General features: G+C 40.2%; 1 protein-coding gene across 1 annotated transcript in view; it reads right to left on the bottom strand.

Annotated features, from left to right (window-relative positions):
* Positions 1-944: 944 nt before the first annotated feature.
* Positions 945-21,832, bottom strand: part of LOC149192916 (uncharacterized) — a 194,144-nt gene continuing 173,256 nt past the window's right edge. Inside the window, exon 4 of the mRNA XM_089404726.1 lies at positions 945-1,451. Coding sequence (XP_089260852.1) covers positions 1,265-1,451 — 187 coding nt within the window. The 3' untranslated portion in view covers positions 945-1,264. The remainder of the gene's footprint in view (positions 1,452-21,832) is intronic.

The following is a 21,832-nucleotide window of genomic DNA, read 5'->3' as shown; positions in this document are numbered from 1 at the left end:
TAAGACAAACTTGAGGGTGGAAACAAGATTTTCTCATCATTGGAAAAGCTATTCACAACAAAGTATGATTCCCATTGTTGAAACCACTCATCTAGAGCCTTTGTGTGGATATCAGCTTTAAACATATGTTCACACTAGCTTTCAAAGGATTTCTCTCCCCAAACAGAGCCTTTGTGTCGATATCAGCTTTGAACATATGTTCACACTAGCTTTCAAAGGACTTCTCTCCCCAAACAGTGCATCAGTTCTAGGGTATTTATTTCAAGGGTCAAGTCTGTCAGCACAATTCTCATCAATCCAACCAAGTGGCCATACATTTCTTCGCTCTGTGGTCATAGTGCTTCTTCCAGCATGCTCTACACGTGGACAAGCGGGATTATCATGGAGGCATTCGGGGAATTTACTTCATCTCCGATGTGTTGCTAGCTCAGTGCAAGGAAATGTTATATGAGGTGGATGAAGGGATCAACCCTTGATTATGATACATCAAGTGTGTTCAAATCAGCATAAGACATTAACCCTTCTCAATATGAAAGCAAATAAAAGTAACACTCTAATGCCAACTAATCTGATGGCCCATGATAGAGGATCAAAGAACAGAGATTATCTAGAAACTTTATACACAACCTTTGATGATGTTGATTGAAAGATTCAAGCAAACATAACCAAAACATAAACAATAACACAAATTACGTAGATTGGCCACTGCATTTTATTCTTAGAAATGAACTCGCAAATACCTTGCACTGGATGGCAACCACCGAAGCAAGAAATCATTTTAAAACTATGAAACAAAACCACTCTTAAATCAGCCAACCCTTTCCAGCATCTTAATCCAGTTGCGAAGAAGAGCAGTTGAACTAGTCATTTTCCGAACGTAAACAAGAGCTTACCTATACAGTTCTATGCTAAACATCATTTGGATGTAAACGAAGACTAACACAGTCAAAATTGTTATGCTAAACAATTGATGGATTAATGGTAATTGATCTGTCAATATAATTCTAAACAATTGATGGATTAATGGTAATTGATCTGTCAATATAATTCTGTTGATGGTTGATGGTAATCAAATGTAAACAAATAATTTTTTTGACAGATTTGCGACAACTTTCTTTAATGTTACAGACCTTTCTAGCTTTCTGTCCATGTACGTAATTATGAATATATGCAGCGTGTTTCAAGACAGCAAAGCCTCTGGAAATGCATTGCTGCCAGGAGGTTAAAGGAAAGGACAAGCAAAGGGATTTCAAGCTGAGAGTATTTACTCTTTCTCATCTTTAACGTCTACATCTATTTCACTCTTTGCTTCCATGGGCCTGGAATCTGATTCACCTTTAAAAATGTCAACCCAGGATTTGATAGCTAACTGGCCTGAGTAAAGAGTCAAGCCAATTGAATTCAGAGCAAATACAAAAGTAGCAAGGTAGCATATACCATTGACAATTGTCCTGTGACAGAAAAAAAGAAGAAGAGATCAATGTATCAGAAAGTTAAACACATCTACTCAGTTGTGCCAATCAAAACATCATCAAGGCCATATGTTAAGGAAACCCTTTTTCTTCTTCTGAGCATCTTAAATTAATATACCTAGAAATCATGGTTAAAGCCACTAAAATGGCAGAGGAACAAAATAAAAATCACAATTAATAGAGAATATCGATGGCATGATCAAAATAAAGATCACAATCACATTTTTAACAGTGTCAGATATTCAGTAAAGTTGATGTCACTAGTCAATAGAGAACATTAAGTAGTTTTCATTAACGACTATTTAATTCCATTAATCAGATTAAAATGGAGGAATTTTATTTCTAAACTGCTACGAAATCGCATTCAGCGGTAACATTTTAACTTTAAAAGAAACAATTAGTGAACAAACATTGAAATTCCAACATATTTTTCTACAAAAAAATTATGCAAGGATAACAAAATGATCCATTTGTTCTGTAGTTACAAACCAAAAAAAAGATGAGTATTTTATATAGGAAACAACGAAATTTCCTATTAAAAAAGACAGTATTAAATAATGGTATATTTTATGCATGGTGATAGAGAACAGAGATATAGAACAGCACTTGAATAAAAGGATGGCGAAGAGCTAAATGACCTATGTTATTTAAGCTCCTGTGAATATGCAGGAAGAAAAAAAACACAAAAAATGTCCTAAAATCCTCCTTTTGTGATCTGCATCTCTCTTTTAAAATGGCAACGCATCCAAAAGAAAGGTTGTCTAGTAATAGAGAAGCACAGGTTATATTTAAGTATACTATCCATTAGTGTTTTAGTTTCCATGCCATTTTACCTTTTACTGCACCACTCTCGTCTGCCCCATTGTTACTACCACCATAATTGTTATCACCCAGAAAATTGCTTTCCTACAATGCCTGGGAATTTGGATAAGCATAGGAAGAAAGCCAATGTCACCCCACTCTATTCCTTTTTCTCTTCGGTTGCTTTTCCAACCGCAAGGGAACTTCCCTAAATGCTCTAGTTATGCACTATGGTTCCTAGGGGATTGAACTGACCTCAGATCAAAGAAGTATTCCTAGGGGATTGAACTGACCTCAGATCAAAGAAGTATGCTATTGTCCCAAACAAATAAGATGGAAAATCAACAAACGCAATGAGCACGCAGCCAGCAAACAAGTCTATAAAGGATTCCAAGTGATAAAATTATTAAGTATGATCACTAATAGGTGATAACCCTTCTTGTTCTGCAGTAACAAGTGCAAAAACAAGAAGTAATATACGCCAAAAATGAAGGAAAACATGAAATTAATGTAGATTTATGATTAAGTATGATTTTCAATGCATGCAAATAAAAAAAAACACTAGAGTGTCTCCTTGATTCTGAGTAAAAACACGAAGACTGGCAAGCTAATTTGGGCTAAAAGGTGTTGAAAATTGGTAGCCAGGGTGGGTATTTTCATTGATAAATCAAAGGAGAAATTTGTATTCTTCATGTTCACCACATCGGCCTCATTTGGTCAAGTCGGCCCCACTCATTGAATGGGTTTGAACTTTGACCCTATGGTCAAAACACCCCCCCTAACTCATATAAATAGAAGTTTGATTGACCTTATTTGACATCTCATCAATCACATCAATTCGATCTGAAACAAGGAGATTCATCCAAACGTGCAAAAGAGAAAAGAGAGAATATTTTTGCATTGACCAACTCTCTTATCTTCTGTTTCACCAGCATTGACTTGGGTATGCTTGCTTCTGTTTGACTGAGATTTTGACTGGTTTTGGAGACCGAGATTCTCTATGGCTCATTGACTGAGGTTGACCGAAATTTCTGCTCCTGTTCTGGCTCGTTGACCGAGGGTTGACTGCAGGTCAACTTCTGTGCTCTGACCGAAATCTAACTGTGGTTTGTTGACTGTGATTTGACCGTATTTTGCCCCCTTCTGTTCAGCTACCTCAGGCCAAAATTTGGCCCCTCTTTTGTAGACTTTGAGTTGGACCAGTGTTGACTATTTTCTCTCTCTATTGACTGGTTTGACTTCGGAAATATTGAGGTCAGAGATTGAAATTTTGTTTGGAATATTCTGATGTACATTTTGATGAATTGAACTCTCTCATCAGGAAATATTGATGGGTTTTCCCCTAGTCGCTGACCTAAATTTTGGTATCTCTTGTCTTATTGTTTACTGTGATCTCTATTGCTCTATTGAAGACGTTAATGGTTGAAAATTTTCATGTATAACCGCTTAATGATTAGAATGTTGTAAAGAAGTCTAATTGTACCATTGGAAGTAATTATCAGTTTGAAAAATCGTACTAGTCTTGATTGCACTAGAAAATCAAGATGGTATTAGAGCTTTGGTGAAGGGAAAGAGCATTGAGATCACCTTGAATAGCACCTCAAAGAGCATTGAGAGCACTTTGAAGAGCATTGGGATTCTATATCTTTTGTTTTTATTGGTCATGAAGACAGAAAACAAGCTTGAAGGGGCTGCAAATTACAGGGCACGGAAGAGTAGGATTGATTTAGTGCTTGCAAGTAATAAGGCCTTGGGTATTGTTTTGGGAAAAGTCACTGAACCAACTGATCAAGCAGGAAAGGAGAAGTTTCATGAGGATGACATCTTGGCCATGAGCATCATTGTGGAATCTGTTAGGGATCATCTAATTCCTTATGTTGCTGATCTCAAATCTTCTAAGGAGATATATGATGCCCTTGTTGGATTGTACACCATCAACAACTGTTGAAATATGTAACTAGGTTTAGTCTTCATTAAATGTAATGTACTCTTGATTCTTGTATATTGTAAAAAAAAAGAAAATTATTATTATTATTTTTATAGCATGGGTTTCATGTTCAAGGTCAATTTATTTTAGGTCAAGCACCCATTGTGTGCTTCTAGGGTTTGTCATAGAGTCAAGAAGTCAATTGAGTCATTGTCATATAAAAGACACCATTGGGCATCTTTAACAAGTCAAAAAAATTAATTTGAGTCAAAAAAAGTCAAATTACCCCTCTGACACCAAGTCGGCTTGGTAGCAGAGAAGTCAGCCTAATTAGGGCAATTCGTCATCCTGGAAGGGCTATATATAAGAGACCCTTCGACCTCATTTGAAGGATAAATCACTCACTCATCAAGGAAGCAAGAATAAGAAGGAAAAGGCAAGTGAAGGTCTAGAAGAAAGAAGGAAAACGAAATTTCTTATTTTTACACTCCCTCTCTCTCACATGTGCGAAGAAGGCTAGGGTTTCTATAGCTAAAAGGTCGAAGTCTTCAAGTAATCAAAGAAGAGCCAAAATTGGAAGAGAAGAAGTCTATTTGGTCACCTACAAGCCTTATAAGTGGAAGCAACCCAAGTGAAGGAAGGAGGAATCCTAAGGATTCCTAATTCACCCACACATGCGAAGTTTCAGCTTGTTGCGGAGGGCTGAAAATTTCAGGGCTGCAGTGACGGTCGAAATCTGAAGCTAGGGGTTGAAGTTCTACACTTGGAAGAGATTTGACTTGGTTTGACTTGGCAAGAATAAGCACATCCTCCAAAAGGTTTGACTTGGTAAGAAGAAGCACATCCTCCAAAAGGTTTGACTTGGTCTTGGAAGGGTCTTGGTCTTGGTCTGGAGGTCTTGAAATTTGTCATTTGAAGAATCTATAAGAAGAGAAGTTATTTTTGCAGGTTCTCCTCTCTAGGAGAGGTTTTGGCCTTGGCTAGCAACCTACATTTTGTTTCCTTGTGTACTATTGACCTTCATGTTTTTGGTAGCTGTTTGATGATAAGAACAATATGATAATAAGAGAAGAAGCAACTAATAAGAAAGAAAGTAAAAGAATATGACAAGAAATTATCAAGTTTAAGAGAAATCACTTCAATTGTAGCCCTATCGATTTCTCAACATGGTATCGAAGCTAACGTTGACAAAGGGCATAATGAAGTTCACTACATCCTTGAAGAAGTTCTCATTGGAGCAACTCTCCATGATGACAACACATCTCAAGCTAGGCATCAAAGCATTTGGGGATTTCTTATTATCTATCAAGAACTATATGACCAAGACCTCCACTACAAAGAACAAAGGATTATTCTCAGCACTTATAGGTACTTTTGAAGATGACAACATATGGGTAATTGACAATGGAGCTTCTAGACATATGACAGGTGAACATGGACAACTAAAGACCCTATCAAAAGGAATATCTTCTCATTTAGTCAAGCTTGGAGACAAGAAAAACTATGTAGTCAAAGGAATTGGATCAACCACGTTGCAACTGGAAGATGGAGGGAACATACATCTCAACAACATCCTATATGTCCCAAGTTTGAAGAAAAAATTACTTTCTATTTCTTGCCTAGAAGATAAAGGAGATAGAATTTCTTTTGTAGATGGAAAAGTTATGGTATGGGGTAAGGGCTCTAGCATTAATAATGCAAAAATAATTGGGATTCGTGAGGGAAGGCTCTATAGATTACTTACACCTCTCTCTCAAGCCTTGGTTCACCTTGAAATCAATCCATATGAATTTTTTCATAGAAGGTTTGGACACCTTCATTACAAAATGCTACCATCCTTAAACTTGATGGTAAATGGCATCCTTGAATTGAAGGAAGAAAATGAAGGAATTTGTAAGGGATGTGCTCTAAGTAAAAATGTAAAGAAACCCTTTGGAAGCAGTGCTTCAAGATCTAAGGAAACTTTGGATTTCATTCACTTTGATGTTTGTGGTCCCATGGCTACAAAATCTCTTGAAGGTCATCTGTACTATATAAATTTCATTGATGACCACTCAAGAAAGACTTGGATTTATTTACTTATGTCCAAGGATGAAGTATTTGAAAATTTTCAAGAATTCAAAGCAAAAGTGGAGAATCTTACAAAAAGAAAGATAAAAGTGATAAGATCTGACAATGGAGGGGAATACACATCAAAAGAACTCAACTTTTTGTCAGGAGGCTGGAATTAAGGAAGAGTTGATAGTTCCATATAATCTAGAACAAAATGGAGTAGCAAAAAGGAAGAATCGTACAATTGAAGAATGCATTAGAGCTATGTTACATGATCAAGACTTACCTCAATTCCTGTGGGGTGAAGCATCCAAAACAATTGTCTATATTCAAAATCGAAGTCCTCATAAGATACTTGACAACATGACTCTTGAAGAAGCGTTTACCGGAAGAAAACCTAGTGTAGATCATCTTCGAATATTTGGCTGCCTTGTCTACATTCACATTCCAAAAGATAAAAGGAAGAAATTGGATCCTACAAGCATGAAGGGCATATTTGTTGGCTATAGTACCTCATCAAAGGCATATAGGATCTACATCAAGGAAGGTCACCGAATTGAAGTAAGTAGAGATGTGATTTTTGATGAAAACATTGCTTATAAGAAGTCTAAAGATCTCCCTATTGATTTCGATGATGAATATCTACCTATATTTGAAGAATGTCCAAGGGAAGAAGAAGATACTATACTTAATCATGAAGAAGAAGGTCCCAGTGACCCTATGCAACAAGTCATAATCCCTGAAACTCATAAGAGACCCACTTGGTTAACATCAACTCTTCAAGAAGTAGAACATGTTGCAACTAAAGAAACATTCAGGAAAAGTAAAAAGCCTAAAAGATATTCAGGGTATGCAACCTATATGACAAAATTGATTGAAGTAGAACCATCCTCTTTTGAAGAAGTTGTCAAACATCAAGAATGGAAAGATGCCATGAGAGAAGAATATCAATCTATAATGAAAGATGGAGTTTGGGAAATCGTTCCTACGCCGAATGACAAATTTGTTGTAACATCAAAAAGGCTCTACAAGCTTAAGCATGCCACAAATGGAAACATTGACAAGTACAAAGAAAGGTTTGTGGCTAGGGGTTTCTCTCAACAAGAAGGCATCGATTACGAAGAAACAGTTGCACCTACAACAAGACAGACAACTATAAGATCGTTGGTCTCCTTGGCAGCAACTATGGGATGAAATATTCATCAAATGGATGTGAAGACAACTTTCTTGAATGGTACCATTGATGAAGAAGTATATATTGAACAGCCCTTGGGATTTGAAGTACATAATAAATAAACTCATGTCTGCAGACTAAAGAAGGCACTTTATGGACTTAAACAAGCCCCAATGGATTGGTATGCCAGGATGGATACATATCTACAAAGAATGGGCTTTCTAAAGAGTTTTGCAGATCCAAATATTTATATCATAGTGAAGGATGAACCGGTGATCATCCTTCTATATGTGGATGACCTTCTCATAACAAGTGTGGAAAGTCGTATTCAAGAATGCAGAAACAATTGGCAGCAAAATTCGATATGAAGTATCTAGGGCTTATGCCATATTACTTGGGATTGGAACTTTGGCAAAAACCTGGCGAAATGTATCTAGGTCAAGGAAAGTAAGTAATTAAGATGCTACAAAGGTTTGGCATGATGGATAGCAAACCGATGACAACTCCCATGGTCACAAATTTGAAAAGATTAATTAGTTCAGAATCAAGCCCTGTGGATCCTACAAGTTATAGACAATTGGTTGGATCTCTGATGTATCATGTGAACACTTGTCCAGATATATTTGCTTTGTAGTGAATATTCTCAGTCAGTTTTAGATGGAGCATAGACATGACCACCAGATAGCAGCCAAACATATATTGAGATATCTGCGAGGCACAATACATTAAGGCCTAAAGTATGATGGAAAGAATAATATCCAAATAATGGGAAATATTGATTCCGATTGGGGAGGCAGTGAAACAGATGGAAGAAGCACTACCGGAGGATGTTTTATCTTGGGATCCTCTATGATCAAATGCATGAGAAGAAAGCAAGAATCGATTCCATTAAGTAGTGTTGAAGCTGAATACATTACAGCATGTGAAGTTAGTAGAGAAGCTATTTGGTTGAGGAAGTTGTTATCCAGTTTGTTTGAAGGACCGATGGACCCTGTTACCCACCATTTTGTGGGTGATATCCCTAGGCGAAATATTTTTCTCCAAGATGGTCCTCAGCTGATAACCAGCAGCCCCTTGTAGCCACTAGCTATCTCATTGTGTCATTTCTCCGTCACCTGACCCAGCCATGTGGTCCATCGCCCATCTGCCATGATCATATGTTTGAAGGTGGACCTCCCGAACCTAAAGGTATGCCTTGTCATTTGGTAATTAAGTATTGCAGTTTGCTTATCATGGACACTTCTGGGCATGGATTAATGGGGGGATTCGGCGGAAAGAATGGGTTAGGTTTGTGCTCTTGTCCCCTATACCCCTCTTGGATATTAACCTTGGATTCTAGTCCCGTGGGATCTCTTTTATTGACCATTTAGCTTTAGGGATAGTATTTCATGAGAAACCCTGATTTTGGTTGTGTGGTCCCACTCCCTTATCTGCTTATATTACCCATTTTCCACTCATTATTACCCCATTCATCATTTCTCCCGTCTGGGACCACATAGGGTTAGCTCACCCCTTACCCTTACCCACACCTTGGGTCAGGCTTGGAATGATGCCCCAGAGGTTGATGCAGCTAAAAAGAAAGATAAAGGCATATTTGGCCACATTCAACAGGAAGATGTACCACAAAATGCAAAAGATGGCCGGGACAAATACGTTTAGCACGTGGGCAAAAGCCAATACATGAGCTCTACCCCATCATCTTGGCCATCACCTTGGTTCCTACAGGTTCTATGAGCCTTCTTCATCATATAGGAACCCATGATTATCCCAACCCTTGGTGGGCAATGAACCTCCCCACCTTAAAAAGGGGGTATTCACTACTATATTTTATGCATCATGCTCTTACCCCTTGAACCCCGAGTAGTTAATCAAAGAAAATCATAAAAAGACAAAAGACACATAAAGAAGGGTGGAAAAATCAAGGCTGGGGCACCTCATGTACCACGATTGCTCCCTCCTATACATTATAAATCCAAGTGTGGGCTTCCCTTTTATTAGCTACCATTGTACCCTAGCATTTGGCCTAGGGCTACCCCTTTCTCATCCCCTACTTTAGTCACCTATCTGTCACATGCCACCACCTTTTGAAGGATGTACCTTGAACATATCATCAACCAATTTTGAAGCCATTCTGACGATGGAGTTGGGAGAAAAGCCTAGCCCTAGCTTCGGGATCAAACTTTGCCTTAGCATCCCGAAGGCTAGTACCTCAAAGGGTCAAATCAACACTTTCAAGTGAAAATTCTTTCTTTGATCCTTTCCCCACCTTGTCTAGGGTAAGAACATCATTGGTTGCCATACTCATTCCCCCTATCCTAGACCAGGTCCACTTGGTCCCGTGTGGTCCCATTCCTTTGAAAAGACAATTCTTCAAGAACCATCTGGGATACCAATTACAATAAGGATTTTAGGGATTGGGAAGTTCCTTCATAAGTCATATCCCATAAACCTAACCCTTGAATCCTCCTTTCCTTTCCCTAGAAGACTTTATACTTTGCTTAGGAAGCAAGCAAGCCTTATCCTTCTAACTCTTCCGGGAAAGGGATTGTTTGGGTCACTCTACATCATTTCATTGGCTTATCCTTCATCGATGACTCCATAATATACCAGGTATCCTCCCATCGATGAAAGGTCATAAATAGAAGGGAGCCTTCGTTGAGGTGACAGTGGGCTAAGTCTCCATTTGTTGTCATTGGTCTAGCATTTTCCCTTTAGGGATCCCCCCCTTAGGTCCCTTGTTAGTTTGAGTGGTAACATTTTGGCGCCATTGGTGGGGACATGAAATGTGTGTTTTGTTCCCCATACAACATATTGACATATCATTATTGTCAACTCCATTGGAAGAACGAAGCCCTAGTTCTCCATTGAACTTCAAAGTCAATGCTTCTAGGGTGAAGCAAGCATTTGTTATGGCAATTTCATTCACCTTGGTGACTCCCATGTCATTAAGGACCCAGCAACATGTTGAACACATATATTCCCGCCATAGACATGACAGGGACCCCAAGATATCCTTCATCGAAATCCATGAAGAAGATGCCAATGTTCAATGGGGATCCACATTCCGCAGCCAACCACGTGGTAAGGTTCATAAGGTACCTTTCAAAGCAAAATATAACTCAACCTTGTGACCAAATAGAATTGTTTGTCCTATCCATTGCCCCAAGTACTGATTGGCTTGAGTCATGTAAACCTAATAACATTCATTCTCTTCCAATGTTGACCACGCACTTCTTGTTGCATGAAGGGCCGAGTTTCCAATCTCATGAAGACATATGCCAAATGTTAGATATCGCCCTTCGGGAGGAGGAATTTATCAAATATGGTTTCATGCTTGAAGAAGAGCCTCTTATTGACGCATACTTTAATAATAGTGCCCAAAGAGAGATTCATGCATTGGAAAGCATGTCCTCTGAGGATAATGAGGAAGATCTCAACCCCAAGAGCCCTCTGACATTACAAGAATGGATGATGGAATATGAAAACTCTTGCAGGAAACTGATGGCCACATATAACTCCCAAGATATTTTCTCCCACTATTGCGAGCAATTGGAAAGGCTCCATAACATGAAGAGTGAATATAAAGAGAGTCCCACCGATGACCTTCTTCTTGAGGCACTTTATCAAAATCATGTCGTAAATACCTTGGAGATCATTCTTCGAGAACGGATGAAGGAGGACAAGTCCTCCCTGTCTAAAGAAGAGAATGAATAGCATCCTAACCAACACCAAATATATAGTGAAGAACGTGAGGATGCTAAGGAAGGTCATGATGGTCAAATAAACAGAGAATCTGTGAGTGACTTTTGGGCTGTTGATTGGGGAATTAGGTATGATTATAGGAATGAAGAACCCATGGTTCATCAAGTCCATAAGAATGAGCTCGAGGAATATGAAAATGCTCCGCCCCTTCTGAATAACAATGTTGGTCCTTATAAAGCCCTTCCTAGTGGTTGGAAAAGTCTTTTCTTTATGTTCAAGGATGATTCAATCAAAGAAGAGCCCTCCAAGATTGTGGGAAATTATGATGACTCTAATATAAAAGAAATTGAGGAAGATACTTTCTAGGCCATGCCACCGATAAAGGGTTTTTCTCCATGTTTGAGCGTTCCTCCCCTAAACTGGAAATAAATGTTTGTGATGATGTTCATTCCCCTGGTCTTGATGAAGAGCTGATTTCCCCTACAAAGAACCAAGAATCATGGTTTTTCCCCAACTACAATGATGAGTCCACTTCTTGTTTCCCAATGACCAAAATAGTAACATTCTAAATATGTCTGAGTCTTTCACTCCTTACCCTAAGGATGATAGGCTTGAGATAGTTCTCCATCAAAGATTCATATACTTGGTTATTGACATTTCCATCTCCTGGTTGAAGGATCAAATCCAATCCTCTCGGCTGGTGTCTTTTCCTTCGTCCAAGGTTCCTTTCTATGGCATATGGGTCTCTTGTTTTCCCACCTCCCTCCCTCACAACCGCTCATATTATCATTCCCATTATCAGGTCCACTACAAAAATAATCATGGAGGCATGCATTCTTGTATTAATCAATTGACATGTTGGTTGCATTGGGTCTATGATTATACCTAGCACTTGGTATTATATCATATGCATGGTAGAGTAGGATGTATTGCATATTCATTTCCGCATTATAACTAATGTCATATGATATTTCTCATGGTAGATAGATGCATATTTGCATATTTTATTTTTTGTTGATTTTATGGTCTAACATATAGCATGTGCGATCATGAGACGCTGCAAAAGCATGTTGCCCCATGTTTTTCCATCTATTATATGTGTTGGTGACAAGTCAATGGTAACCAAGAGATTGTTGGAGTTCTTGTGACCTCCCGCTCGAGTAGCTTCATACACTTCTTCAAGAGATCACGTCCTAGTTGGAGCGAGATGTTACCCACCATTTTGTGGGTGATATCGCTAGGATAATTTTTTTCTCTAAGATGGTCCTTAGCCAGCAGCCAACAACTCATTGTAGCCACTAGCTAGCTCATTGTGCCATTTCTCCACCACCTCAGCCAGCCATGTGGTTCCTCACCCATCTACCATGATCGTATGTTTGAAGGTGGGCCTCTCGAACCTAAACGTATGCCTTGTCATTTGGTCATTGAGTATTGTAGTTTGCTTGTCATGGACAAATCTGAGCATGGATTAATGGGGGGATTCAGTGGAAAGAATGGGTTAGGTCTGTGTTCTTGTCCCCTATACCCCTCTTGGATATTAACCTTGGATTCTAGTCCTGTGGGATCTCATTCACTGACCATTTGGCTTTAGGGATGGTATTTCACGGGAAACCCCGATTTTGGTTGCATGGTCTCGCTCCCTTATCCGCTTATATTATCCCTTTTCCACTCATTATTACCCCATTCATCATTTCTCCCACCTAAGTCCACATTCCTCCACTAGGTCCACATAGGGTTAGCTCAACCCTTCCCCACACCTTGGTTCAGGCTTGGAATGATGCCCCAGAGGTTGATGTAGTTAAAAAGAAAGACAAAAGCATATTTGGCCACATTCAACAAGAAGATGTACCACAAAATGCAAAAGATGGTTGGGGCAAACACATTTAGCACGTGGGAAAAAGGAAATACATTAGCTCTACCCCATCATGTTGGCCATCACCCTGGTTCCTACAGGTTCTATGAGCCTCCTTCATCATATAGGAACCCATGATTGTCCCAACCCCTAGTGGGCAATGAACCACCCCACCTTAAAAGGAGGTATTCGTTGCTATATCTAATGCATCATGCTCTTACCCCTTGAGCTCCGAGCAGTTAATCAAAGAAAATCATAAAAAGGCAAAAAGCATAAAAAGAAGGGTGGAAAAATCAAGGTCGGGGCGCCTCATGTACCACGATTTATCCCTCTTATACATTATAAACCCAAGTGTGGGCTTCCCTTTTATTAGTGACCCTTGTACCCCAGCATGTTGCCCAGGGTTGCCCCTTTCTCATCCCCTACTTCATTAACCTATTCGTCACATGCCACCACCTATTGAAAGATGTACCTTGAATATATCATCCCCTTTAGAAGTAGAAACCACCTAATAGGATACTTGGTTAAGCCCATTTTGAAGTCCCCACCTATGGTCCATGATTGGTAAGCTCATTTACTCAATTTCTCTAATGACTTGTTGTAATGGAAGGTTAGGGGACACATTGGATCTTATGCAGAATTGTAGATGGTCTCCATTTTGGGTTTGGTCTCCCTATATGGGGTCCTAATCCTTCAGAGGGATACATTGGCACTTGTAGGGTGTGCGTTGAGAGCCATGGGCCTCCACAGTAGCAAACAACACTCCATGGATGCCCACATCCATTAAAAGATTGCTCGTGATTCACTTATTGAACGAGGGAGATGCACATGATCCATCATGCCCAGCTGGCCCCAGATTTGCACCATACACTTGGTAGATGATCCAAGACTTGCACGATGATGTGGCATCACCTACACCATCATCCTAGCCCTTGCAAGCGATCTACATACATCTTTGATTTGTTTGGAGACCCATGAGGACACTTGTGCATCCCCACATATCATTTGGAACACGACAGGTTATTACAAGGGGCGCCCCCTTATCCACTGCTTTTGAGGGTCCTACTCTTCATTACAGCACCCATGGACCTCATTAGGCCTCTTAGAGGGCCCTACGACATGCATAGACTATTATTTGACCTCTTGAGAGGCTTACTTTTTCAATTATGAGCTAGTTTGGTGGGCTTGTCACCAAAAGTTGAATTATTATAACATTATTTTATTTTTGGGGTTTATGTAGGCCAACGAGGCTAATTCGAACTCCTAAGTTGTGTATATATACAAGTGAGATGAGCTCATTTGCTCATCATCACTTTGGATTGGATCTTTTCTCTCTTGATATTTTCACACTTTTTCTAGAGAATGAATTGGAGCTTTATAGATGAATTTTGATGTGTGGATATTGGTTTATCTTCTCTTGGAGCTTCTTTCTTGTCAATTGTGAATGGTTGGATATATTCTGTTACATGTAAGTATATGCTTTTAATGTTATCCTTGTTTTAATTTGTCATATGCATTGGACTGAGATTTTTGTTGTTCTAGGGCTAATTGTTGCATGCATTTACTACTTAAAATTGTGGAATTTTGTCTCTGTTATAGCATTTCTCAATGTATGGACCATGTAATATGAACGAAATCTCCTAGGGGTAATTCTATCAAAGAATTTGACCTTGATAAGCCATTCCCTTTGTGCATCGAAGTATAAAAGTTGCAAGATTGCTTCTCCTTGACCTAGAAGGCTAGCGAAGTGGTCTTGAGACCTCCTTGACTAGGAACCAAGAAATCCTACTCATATTCATCATAGAATCCATTCTCCCAAAGACTAAGGCACTAATCTACCAAAAGGTGGTCACCAAAAATCACATTCCTTCACCTTCTTCTAGGTCTAGCCAAGTTGGTGCACCTATGGCATCAATTTTCGGACAAGCTAGCCCTCCAAAAATTTCGATCTCCTAGGGTATCCTGCGTTGTTGTTTCCTCAAGGTCTCCTCCAATTTTGAAGCGATTCCAACGGTGGAGTTGGGAGAAAAGCCAAGCCCTAGCTTCGGGATAAAACTTTGCTTTAACATCCCCAAGGCTAGTACCTCAAAGGGTCAAATCAACACCTTTAAGTGAAAATTCTTTCTTTAATCCTTTCCCCACCTTGTCTAGGTTAAGAACATCATTGGTTGCTATACTCATCCCCCCTATCCAAGACAGGGTCCACTTGGTGCTGTGTGGTCTCATTCCTTTGAAAAAGACAATTCTTCAAGAACTACCTGGGATACCAATAACAATAAGGATTTTAAGGATTTGGAAGTTCCTTCATAAGTCATATCCCATAAACCTAAACCTTGAATCCTCCTTTCCTCTCCCTAGAATACTTTGTACTTTGCTTAGGAAGCAAGCAAGCTTTATCCTTCTAACTTTTCCGAGAAAGGGATTGCTTGGGTCACTCCACATCATTTCATTGGCTTATCCTTCATTGGTGACTCCATAATATATCGGGTCTCCTCCCATCGGTGAAAGTTTTTAAATAGAAGAGAGCCTTAGCTGAGGTGACAATGGGTTAAGTTTCCATTTGTTACCCCTGGCCTAGCATTTTCCCTTTAGTGATCCCCCCCTTAGGTCCCCTGCGAGTTTGAGCGGTAACAAACCCTACAATTATACATTGTGACAACACAAGTTGCATAAGGTTGTTTGAAGACCCCATATTCCATGCAAAGATGAAGCAGATAAACAACAAGTATCATTACATACGAAAATTGGTGCAAGATGGGGTGGTGCATGATCCAGACTTATACAGGAACACAACAAAATATAGATATAAACATAAACACGGAGGTACAACAAAAATAAAATTTCATTTCATTAATATCAAAGAATTTAAATATGCTTACATACAAAATGGAAATAAGCTAGCTCAAGGAATGGTAGCTTATCTCTAAGAAGAGATGTGTCAACTACATGCCTCTAAATTGTATTACAATGAGGCTTAAGGGCCTTTTTATTATTGAATGAAAGGAAACCCTAAACAGCCAAAACCCTAACCTTAGGAGATGGAACACCAAGAGTTTGTGGGCCTCGTTGGGGTTAATTGGGTAGCAAACTTCCCGGGGTCATAACTTGGTCATATGATCTTCGTTTGGTGCGTACGATACCTCGTTGGAAAGATCTCTCCGAGTACTACAAGATTTGTAGTAGGCCCCAGCCTATGGCTATGGGCTTACTGCGGACCTCGAAAAAACGTCGTATAAGGGGTCAAAATAGCTTCGGAAGTTCAGGACTTGAAAAACTGCTAAAAATAGTAAATGTTGCTATGATCAAGGAAACTGATGAAACCGACTGGAGGTCTAGGTGGAATAAGCGAGTGGCCACCAATATCCACCTGGATCAGTACAACTACAATGTATCTCCACTGATGAGAAGGTAGCTGATATTTTGACAAAATCTCTTCTTAATAAAAAGCTTGTGTATCTGAGAAACAAGCTTGGAATGGTTGATATCTCCTCCCTAGTTGAGAGGGAGAGATAAACACATCATTCTTGTCTTCACATTATGAAGAAAGAATGGAGGATTGGGTAAGCATCTGAGCTCCGATACTCTTTGAGGATGAGGTAGGGCATCAAATAGGTACGAGTAGTCGAAGAGGAAATTCTTTGAGGATGTGTCAATCCAAGACAAGAATGGTCCTTGTTACCCACCATTTTGTGGGTGATATTCCTAGGAGGAAAAAAATTCTCCAAGATGGTCCTCAGATGGCAGCCAGCAGCTCCTTGAAGCCACCAAGTAGCTCGTTGTGCCATTTCTCCACCACTTGAGCCAGCCATGTGGTCCCTCACCCCTCTGTCATGATCGTATGTTTGAAGGTGGGTCTCCCGAACCTAAATGTATGCCTTGTCATTGAGAATTGTAGTTTTCTTATCATGGACACTTCTGGGCATGGATTAATGGGGGGATTTGGCAGAAAGAGTGGGCTAGATCTGTGCTCTTGTCTCCTAGACCGCTTTTGGATGTTAACCTTGGACCCTAGCCTCGTGGGATCTCTTTTACTGACTCTTAGACTTTAGGGATGGTACTACATGGGAAACCCTGATTTTGGTTGCGTGGTCCCGCTCCCTCATCCATATATATTACTCCCCTTCCACTCATTATAACCCCCATTCATCATTTCTCCCACCTGGGTCAACATTCCTCCACTGGGTCCACATCGGATTAGCCTTCCCCTTCCCCTTCCCCTTGCCCACACCTTGGGTCGAGCCTGGAATGATGGCCTGGAGGTTGATGCAGCTAAAAAGAAAAGTAAAAGCATAAGTGGCCACATTCAACAGGAAAATGTACCACAAAATGCAAAAGATGGCCGAGAAAAGCACTTTTAGAACGTGGGCAAAAGCTAACACATAATCTCTACCCCATCATCATGGCCATCACCCTGGTTACTTCAGGCCCTAGATGAGCTTCCTTTATCATTCAAGAACCCATGATTGTTCCAACCCCTAGTGGGCAATGAACCACCCTACCTTAAAGGGGGTATCCACTGCTATATCTCACACATCATGCTTTTATCCCTTGAGCGCCAAGCAGTCAATTAAAGAAAAATCATAAAAAGCAATAGGCATATAAAGAAGGATGGAAAAATCAAGTCCAAGGCACCTTATGTACCACGATTGCTCCCTCCTATGCATTATATACCCAAGTGTGGGCTTTCCTTTTATTGGCTACCTTTGTACCCCAGCATGAGGCTCAGGACTGCCCCTTTTCATCCCCTACTCCATTCATCTCTTTATCACATGCCACCACCCTTTAAAGGATGTACCTTGGACATACTATCCCCTTTAGAAGAAGAAACCACCTAATAGGATACTTGGTTAACACCACTTGGAACTTGAATACATTAGCACATGCCAAAGCCCACTATGGAAGGGCATGCCATTTTGAAGTGCCCACCTATTGTCCATGGTTTGTAAGCTCTTTTACCCGATTTCCTTGATGACTTGTTGTAGTGGAAGGCTAGGGGACGCATTGGATCTTAAGCAGGATTGCAGGTGGTCTCCATTTTGGGTTTGGTCTTCATATACGGGGTCCTAACCAGTGTTGCGAAAATCGCAATAATATCGGAAAATCGCGATTTTGAGTTTGGCGATATTATCGCCCGATTTTTACATTAATTTTTTTTTGCAAAAAATCGCGATTCTTTGGGATAAAATCTTGATTTATTTTATTTTATTTATTTATTTTTTTTTATTTTTTTTGTTCCGATTTTTTGATGAGGAGGAGCAACAAGAGGAGGAGGTGACACAACCTACCTAGGCTACCCCTGTCACCAGTAGAGGACGTGGTCTACCTCCTGTAGCTCCTAGTTCTTCAGCTTCTAGAGCACAGCAGAGTCCACTGCCAACTCCACCAGCATCTACATCTAGAGGGAAAGCTATTGCATTTTCTCGCAAGAGGGGCAGAGGAAATCAGTGGTATTAGTTATTTGGTTCATTTCATTGTATATGACATTATGACTCATGATATGAGATACATTATTATATTTTTTGTTGATATTTTGAGGCTGAGTTGGGACTCAAGAGTCAGGACTGACTATTCAAGACATAATTCACTGTAATGTGTGATGTAGCACTAGAAATGATATTACACATCTTATATATTAATTTTTTAATCATATTTACGTGTCAATGTATTTATTTTATGTTGTAGATGCTTTAGATATTAAAAAAATTGAAAAAAAAATGAATATTTTTGTATTTTACGATTTTTTCCCTCACTGATATTATCCCGATAACAATTACTGCAACATTGGTCCTAACCCTCCAGAGGGCTACATTGGCACATGTTGGGTGTGTTTTGAAATCCATGGGCCTCCACAGCAGTAGATAGCACTCCATGGATTCCCAGAGATGTTCAGAGAATGCTCGAGATTCACTTATTGGACGAGGAAGATGCACCTGGTTCACCTTTGCCCAGCCAACCCCATAGTTGTACCATACACTTGGCAAATGACCCAGGACTTGTATGCTGATGTGGCATCACTTACACCATCATTTGAGCCCTTACAGATGGTCTACAGGCATCTTCGACGTACTTGGAGACCCATGAGGTCATTTGTGTGCCCTCACACCCATTAAGAGCACCACAGGTTTATTATGTGGAGAACAAGGGGCCAACCCCTTGTCCATTACTTTTGGGAGTCCTATTCATCATTATGGCACTTATGGACTTCAAAAGGCTTCTTAGAGGACCCTATTACCCACCATTTTGTGGGTAATATCCCTAGGAGATTTTTTTTCTCCAAGATGGTCCTTAGCCGACAGCCAGCAACCCCTTGCAGCCACCAGCTAGCTCATTGTGCCATTTTATCCACCACCTGAGACAGGCATGTGGTCACTCACCCATCTGCCACGATTGTATGTTTGAAGGCGGGCCTCCCGAATCTAAAGGTATGCCTTGTCATTTGGAAATTGTATTGTAGTTTTTTTATTATGGACATTTATGGGCATGGATTAATGGGAAGATTCGGCAGAAAGAATGGGCTAGGTCTTTGCTTTTGTTCCCTAGACCCCTTTTAGGAATTAACCTTGGATTCTAGTCACGTGGCATCTCTTTTACTGACCATTTGGTTCTAGGGATGGTATTTCACAGGAAACCGCAATTTTGGTTGCGTGGTCCCACTCCCTTATCCAATTATATTACCCTCTTTCCATTCATTATTACCCCATTCATCATTTCTCCCGCCTCGGTCCACATTCCTCCATTTGGGTCCACATAGGGTTAGCTTTCCCCTTCTCCTTGCCCACACCTTGGGTCATGGCCTGGACTAAAGCCCGAAGGTTGATGTAGATGAAAAGAAAGATAAAAGCATATATCGCCACATTCAATAGGAAAATGTACCACAAAATGCAAAATATGGTCGGGACAAATACATTTAGCACGTGGGCAAAAGCCAATACATGAGCTCTACCCCATCATCACGGCCATCACCCTAGTTCCTACAGGTTCTATGAGCCTTCTTCATCATATAAAAACCCGTAATTATCCCAATCCCGGGGGTGCGATGAACCGCCCCACCTTAAAATGGGGAATTCACTGCTATATCTTATGCATCATGCTCTAACCCTTGAGCCCCGAGCAGTTAATCAAAAAAAATCATAAAAAGGAAGAGAACATAAAAAGAATGGTGGAAAAATCAAGGTCGAGGCACTTCATCTACCACGATTGCTCCCTCCTGCACATTATAAACTCAAGTGTGGGTTTCCCTCTTATTAGCTACCCTTGTACCCCAACATGTGACCCAGGGTTGCCCCTTCTCATTCCCTACTTCATTCACCTGTCTGTCACATGCCACCACCTTTTGAAGGACGTACCTTGACTATATTATCCCCTTTGGAAGTAGAAACCACCTAATAGGATTATTGGTTAACCACATTTGGAGTTTAGTAGACATTGGCACATCCCGAAGCCCATTATGGAAGGGCATGCCATTGTGAAGTCCCCACCCATGGTCCATAATTAGGTAAGCTCATTTACTCGATTTCTCTAATGACTTGTTGTACTAGAAGGCTAGGGGACGCATTGGATCTTATGAGAATTTTCAGATGGTTTCCATTTTGGGTTTGGTCTCCGTATACGGGGTCCTAATCCTCTAGAAGGCTACACTGGCACATGTTGGGTGAGCGTTGAGAGCCATGGGCCTCCACAGCAACAGATTTCACTCCATGGATCCCCACAACCATTCAGAGATTGCTCGTGGTTCACTTATTGGACGAGGACGATGCACCTGATCCATCATGCCCAACTCGCCCCAAATCTACACCACACACTTGGCAGATGATCCAAGACTTACATGATGACATGGAATCACCTACACCATCATCCTACCCCTTGCAGGCAATCTACAGGCATTTCGATTTGTTTGGAGACCCATGAGGGCACTAGTGTGCCCCCACATGTCATTTGGAGCACCACAGGTTATTACAAGGGGCCAACCCCTTGTCCACTATTTTTGAGGGTCCTATTCTTCATTGTGGCACCCATAGACCTCATTAGGCCTCTTAGAGGACCTTTCAACATGCATAGATTATTATTTGACCTCTTGAGAGGCTTATTTTTTCATTTATGAGCTAGTTTGGTGGGCTTGTCACCAAAAGTTGAATTATTAGAACATTATTTTATTTTTGGGGTTTATGTAGGCCAAGGAGGCTAATTCGAACTCCTAAGTTGTGTATAAATACAAGTGAGATGAGATCCTTTGCTCATCATCGCTTTAGTTTGGATCTCTTATCTCTCATGAGAATTTCGCACTTTTTCTAGAGGATGAATTGGAGCTTTATGGATGAGTTTTGATGTGTGGATATTGGTCTCTCTTCTCTTGGAGCTTCTCTATTGTCAATTGTGAATGGTTGGATATACTCTGTTACATGTAAGTACATGATTTTTAATGTTATTCTTGTTTACTTTTGTCACATATGTTGGACTGAGATTTTCGTTGTTCTAGGGCTAATTGCTGCATGCATTCATTACTTAAAATTGTGGAATTTGTCTCTATTATAGCATCCCCCAATGTATGGGTCATATAATATGAGCGAAATCTCCTAAAGGTAATTCTATCAAATAATGTGGCCTTGATAAGCCATTCCTTTTGCACATCGAAGTATAAAAGCTGCAAGAATGCTTCTTCTTGACCTAGAAGGCTAGTGAAGTCATCTTGAGGCCTCCTTGACTAGGAACCAAGAAACCCTCCTCATATTCGTCATATATTCTGTTCTCCCAAATATGAAGGCACTAAGCTACCAAGGGTGGTCACTAAAAATCATATTCTTTCACCTCCTTCCAGGTCTAGCCAAGGTGGGGTACCTAGGGCATCAATTTCC

This window comes from Pinus tabuliformis, chromosome 2_2, assembly GCF_031772625.1.
Source record: "Pinus tabuliformis cultivar Carrire ecotype Pingquan chromosome 2_2, CPIR1, whole genome shotgun sequence".
NCBI lineage: Eukaryota > Viridiplantae > Streptophyta > Pinopsida > Pinales > Pinaceae > Pinus > Pinus tabuliformis.
Note: the sequence above shows the minus strand (reverse complement) of the source record. Positions and strands in the feature narration are given on the sequence as shown.